This window comes from Parasteatoda tepidariorum, chromosome 4 (genome assembly GCF_043381705.1).
Source record: "Parasteatoda tepidariorum isolate YZ-2023 chromosome 4, CAS_Ptep_4.0, whole genome shotgun sequence".
Classification (NCBI taxonomy): domain Eukaryota; kingdom Metazoa; phylum Arthropoda; class Arachnida; order Araneae; family Theridiidae; genus Parasteatoda; species Parasteatoda tepidariorum.
The window spans coordinates 32094470-32100792 of NC_092207.1; the positions used below are offsets into that span (position 1 = coordinate 32094470).

The 6323-nt window shown below is 29.1% G+C and overlaps 1 protein-coding gene across 3 annotated transcripts in view; it reads left to right on the forward strand.

Annotated features, from left to right (window-relative positions):
• The window catches only part of LOC107443405 (mitochondrial inner membrane protease subunit 2), a 132633-nt gene extending 131225 nt beyond the window's left edge, over positions 1 to 1408 (forward strand). For all 3 annotated transcript variants that reach the window (XM_016057255.3, XM_016057254.3, XM_043044327.2), the window contains exon 6: positions 80 to 1408. In XM_016057255.3, coding sequence (XP_015912741.2) covers positions 80 to 205 — 126 coding nt within the window. In that variant the 3' untranslated portion in view covers positions 206 to 1408. The remainder of the gene's footprint in view (positions 1 to 79) is intronic.
• Positions 1409 to 6323: the final 4915 nt, after the last annotated feature.

Genomic DNA, 6323 nt, shown 5'->3' on the forward strand with positions numbered 1-6323 from the left:
ATAATTAATATCACGCTCTTAACAATAAATTATTTTAATGAAAAAAATTGTATTCCTTTATTCTATAAATTTTTTCCAGGTTGCTGTAGGATTAATAATTGCCAAAGCATCTCACATCGTGTGGCCTCCCTCCCGATGGCAAAAGCTAGAATCACGACTTCCAAGTGACAGGGGGCCTCTAAAATGGCCCAAAGCAGATTTTTAGTCATCCTTACAGAATAAAAAAAAACTAGTTTCGTAGTTCAATTATTATTCAATTGTCTTCCCTTTAAATAGACGGAATTCCATCATCAAAGTCTCTCTGAACAAAGTCTTCAAATTTGTGTACTTTATGTTTTCGTGGTTATCTTTATGTATTCGTGGATTTTTTTTTTAAATTCATATTTTTCATGAATAGCCTTAATAAGTCATATATTAATTTAAGTGAAGCTGAACTAATAAGGAATTTCTTTAATCGCAGAAATGTTTACTGGATATCAAGCATGTCGCAGGTTTTAAATCAAAAAATGCCATTTTCAAATTTTTCGCGTTTCTTTTTCTTAATCATTTTATTATGTGTTTATAATACACAAACAGATTTTAAAGAAACAGACTTGTTAAGTACTAAAACAAACTTGTCTCACCAACATTTACATTGTTGTCATTGCATTTTCACGGAACAAATGTGTATATAAAATTTGAAGACAATCCAAATCTTTAGCATAAAAAAAAATATGTAATCACGGTATTTGCATGCAAATCATTATCTCTCAAAAAATTATTTAGGAGAATTTAAGTATACTATTGGAAACATCTAGTATATAAAAATTAGAATCTCAACTAATTAAATAATAAATTGATAGAAATAAATTGTATTATATTATCGAAATAATTATATCATAGTTCTTCAATTTTTGAGAATTTAAGTATACTATTGGAAACATCTAGTACATAAAAATTAGAATCTTAACTAATTAAATAATAAATTGATCGAAATAATATTGTATTGTATTATCGAAATAATTATATTATAGTTCTTCAATTGTTGAGAATTTAAGTATACTATTGGAAACATCTAGTACATAAAAATTAGAATCTTAACTAATTAAATAATAAATTTTTCGAAATAATATTGTATTGTATTATCGAAATACTTATATTATAGTTCTTCAATCGTTACTAGCTATTTCAAACAATTTTTAAACTAAAAGTAAGCACACTGAAGTTAATTATAACTATTTATTTCTTTTTTGTAAAATGAATACTCATTAAAGAGAAGCATGAATATTAATCTTTATCTATAACGCAAGTTTTATTTGTACGAGTACTATAAAGAAATATGTATGCCATAAATTTTAATCGCAACGTGTGTGAGTATTTTAAATGAATGAACTTATTTTTGTGTAAATAAAAATATTTTGAAATCCTTTGTTTGTTCCTACTTAATTACGAAAAACGCAAAAACAGGTTACTATTTATGACAATTTATGAAAAGTAAGCAGGCACTTTTATAGCGTGTTAGAGCAAAATTATGTATTGTTTAAAATATAAAAGCAGATTATAATTTTTTAGAATCCATAAAGTAACTGAATTAGCGAAATAATTTCACAAACTGCCTATGTTTTCCAAATATTCGCTAAGTATAAAGGAAATGTTTTAACTTTTCATAATTGGAAAAGTTCATTTCGAACAAAGAAACTAGATCTGGATATCGGTTAAGAAATTTTGATTTCGCTCCTAGTCTAGATTATCTTATAGATCAATGAACTATATATAAAGACGTTATAAACTACTATCATATAACTACCTTAAAATGTAAGAATGAACCAGCCCTTCTCTATCTTCTCTTTAGCCCTGGACTTTTCTATAACTAATTTTATAGTATAAACGGTGTTTTTTTAAATAAAGAGAATCATCCAGAATAACTTTTGATCTAATGATTGGATTTTCATGTACTCAAATTTAGTTGTTCGAGGGGGTGACCTCAAATATGCTAATTAATTAGCGCAGTTTATATTTTAAGCTACTAAATCAGACATGAAAACATAATTTCTTTGAATTAAGTAGTAAGTATTTCGACGTATAGTAAGTTTTATAGTTATATAAGTATTTTATTTTATCCGTCGTTGAACAGCCGACTCAAAAAATAAAGATTAATGATTGATAAAAGTGTTTAATAATTTTATATGAGCTCAGTTGTTTCTTGGTTATTAGTTTTTATGATAGAAATGTCAAAAAATAAATTCAAATAATACTTCAGATGCTGGTACAAATGTAAATGCTGTCTCGTTTAATATAAAAATTAAACTGCATCTTAAGCTAAGTTTGCTGAGGTATTTACCCACGTTCTCTTTTAATTAAAGGCAATGTAAAATCCTTCACCTTTCGCGAAATTTAAAATGCTTTTATTGTGTTATCGTAACGATGGTGCGGTCAGAATTTGTCTCTGTGAAAGTGTAAGGGTTTTGTATTTTAGAAGTATGCAAATCAAACTTTATTTATTCATATTTTGTTTTAATGAATATTGTGATTTAATCAAAGAGTTCTCTTGATTTAAAATCTTGAATAAGAAAATACTAAATATAGAGAAGTAAAGTATGAAAACAATCTTTTCTTGTTTGAGTTCATTAATCTACATAAGGACTCCTTGGATTAGCATATTGAATAAATTATTTTAAGCAAATTCGATTACGTATTTCTGACTACTCAATTAAAATTGAATTGAAATTAAAAAAGAATATATATATATATATATACTTTCAAATTTATCCTGAATAATTTACATGATTTGGTTTGTGATAATTTTACTAGTGTCTATGACGTGTTCGTAGAGATTTTTAAATGTCACATCTTCCCCATCAAAATTATTCAGCATTTGAAAGTACAATATTTTACACTTTAAAAAAAATTAAGGTTTAAATTTGAAAACAGTTATAGTTTCGGTTTAAATGGTCATAGTGTATCAGTACTAGATGGTTTACTAGAAATAACACATACTTAATAACAGGTAATACTTTGAACGTGATCTTTAAATTGGTTGACATAGTATCTGACGTACTAGAATATCCACCTGGTTGTTGTCATTTTTGTGGGAAACATGGTCAATTTGAAAAATCTTATTAAAAAAAAAGTAAGCATATTTTATTTGCTCAAATACTTACCATATTTTGAAGTAATTTTAATTTTCTTCCAATACACAAGATAAGTATAATGTTTCTAATGAGAAATTTAATGTTTCCTTCCTAACGAAGTTTTTAAGTTAATAAGGAACAGTAGTTATGGAATAATCATTCTTTAATCTCGAATCCTGAATTTAATCCTCGAATACAATCGCTTTTAATCCCTAAATAAAAATTTTAAAAACATGCTTTTTTGAAACTTTTAAATCATCATTCGTCTGAATTTCAAAAACAATGGCTATATACGATTGTTAAAACTAATTTTTCAGTTTGGTAATCATTTCATGAAAATGATTACCTAAAACGCGAAGATCCGATCACTAGATCAAAAGTTATTCACGGTGATGAGTTTTTTTTATCGGTCATTGTGCATTAGAAGGATAATAAATACAGGTGCTGGCATTAGAACAAGAAGAAAAAATCTATTTTGTTTTGGAAACTTTTTAAGATTAAATATAATTTTTTTCTTTTATTTTTTTTCCTTCTTTTTCAACATCGAATGAAGCATTCAGTTTTAGAATCATCGTTTTCGTTTCAGTGAAAATTATTTCGATTTCAAATGATATCTAATACAATAATTCTACGTTAAACGGAGTTTTCTAAGATGTTCTGCTTTCGAGGATCAATCTAAGTATGAAAGATTATTCGTCGGGAATGATAATTTAAAATTCTCAAATTTCGCTTGAGAAGAACTGATCAAAGAAAGTATCAATGCATGATATCGATAAGAGAGTGTTTCGTTCAGTGAAACAAATATCCATTTTAGAACTTGAAAGAACCAGTGAGATATTAAGTTATTTAGCTTTAAGAGCTCAAAGTTCCGAAAGAAATGAGTTCTTCATACGAGTAGCTTCAGAGTTTGCATTTTAAAGTAGAATTTTAACGAAAATGGGGTAAGAAGGTAGCGGCAATAAGTTTTCCGTACGCAATAGTACAGGAGTATTAAGGCTGTTTTCTAAAACTTATTTGTTAAAGAAGTTCTTTGAACTTAACTAATTCTTTAATTTTATACTACATAAACTACTCGCAGAAAAGATTTAATAGGAACTAACCTCCAACACATACATATATTATACACATTCCAACACATACTAAAAATACCAACACATATTTTTGGTTGTAATTAAAGCATCAGAAAAAAAATATATAAGAGGGGCACCGGGGTCCTATCTGCGTCACAAAATGTTTTCTCCGTCTAACTGCTTCTCCCGGGCAAAAGTACTTTGATTTCAATTTTAACTATTTTCAAGAGATGTCATTTTCAAGACTATTAATTTTAACTATTTTCAAGATGTCTGCGATATTTCCAAAGTTCGTTAAGTATTGAATTTTGGTAAGAATTTAAAATTTGTCCGGTAGCCATTAAATCACACAAACCACCAGAGTCCCGATCTAAATCTCTTAGAACACTTTTGGGATGAATTAGAGCTCAGATTACGTAGCCAGCCAATTCGGCCATCCTCACAACAAGCACTTGTGGCGTAACTACCACTACAAATATTAAATACCAAACACTAGTATATAAGACATGTTAACTTGATTCTATCATGAATTCAGTGAACTTAAAGACTTGCTGAAGGACCAAGACGTGCGGCATCTTCTCACAACTCCATCCAACTGATGTACTACTGTATCAACTCATGCCTCACCTCATCATGGACTTATGATCTGATCCTAACTTTGAACTGTATATGACCTCTAGTCTAAATGCCAAAACAGTATAGATGAATCGGTATCTTTAGATAGATGAAAGTTGACATAGTCGATAATTAAAATCCCTTCAATGGTGACCTGTGGACGTGATATGAACTTGCCAACATTGATCAATAGCCCACATTAAACAATTGATTTGCTTAAAAATATACTGCTCAAAGAAAAAAAAATCCGGTGAAGTAAATAAAGTCTCCCTTTCAATATTGAAGAAAATAAAAAAAGTAATGAGCGAAATGCTATAAACAAAAATTAAGAAGGAAAAAAAAATTAGCGAAATACCATAAACAAAAACGAAAGAAATATAATGAGCAAAATTGATGTAAATAAATAAACAGCATGAATCAACTAGAGTTATTCGTTCATCGAATTCTATCACAGATAAATTCTGGAAGGGGAGTAATGTGGCGTAACTACCACTACAAATATTAAATACCAAACATTAGTATATAAGACATGTTAACTTGATTCTATCATGAGGTACCTTTTGATAGATGAAAGTTGACATAGTCGATAATTAAAATCCCTTCAATAGTGACCCGGACGTGATAATTTAACATAATCCACATTAAATAATTGATTTTAAGCAAATCCACTGTTTAATGTGGGCCATTCATCAACGTTGGCAAGTTCATATCACATCCAGGGGTCACCATTGAAAGGATTTTAATTATCGACTATGTCAACTTTCATCTATCTAAAGGTACCCCATAATATAATCAAGTTAACATGTCTTATATACTAGTGATTGGTATTTAATATTTGTAGTGGTAGTTACGCCACACACTCACTTTAATTGTGATAGAAGTCAATTCCGCCGGCCAGCTATCAATAACTGGTGGAAAGTCTTTCTAAAAGTGTGCAGGTTGCCATCGATGCAAAAAGGAGACCAACATCATATTAATAAGTGTCTCAGAACGCTCTGAATCCATACCACTGGGTGTCCGGATAATTTTGGACAGATAGTGTATACACATAAATGCTATTGCTCGAAAAAGACAAGCTCCGTCACCAATCAATGATCTGACAGTATGTGGCACCATAGTACCGTTTATGTTTAAAATTTCTATAGCCGTCTTAGAAAGGATAAAAAATCTAAATAATTACTTCGAGTTTTTCTATCTGTAAAAATACAGAATTATTTTAAATAAATATTTAGCGTATAACTAATTTTTTATCACAACTTAAATTGTTACTGAAGCCAACCTAACAAAATAGATTATAACTTTAGTATTACTTGTAGATAGAGAAATTCCCGAATTTATGGTCCTAGTCCTGTCGGTTGGTCTGGTTGCCTGAGGCCGAGATGGCCCTTTACTTCTTCATCATGGGATATGGATCCTTGAAGTCCTTATTTCCTAAAATTGAAAGTAAACAATTAGTAGTGAGCACATTGCTCGAGTGAAATCGTATAAAATGATACATTTTGCAGTACATAAGATAATTAAGTAAAAA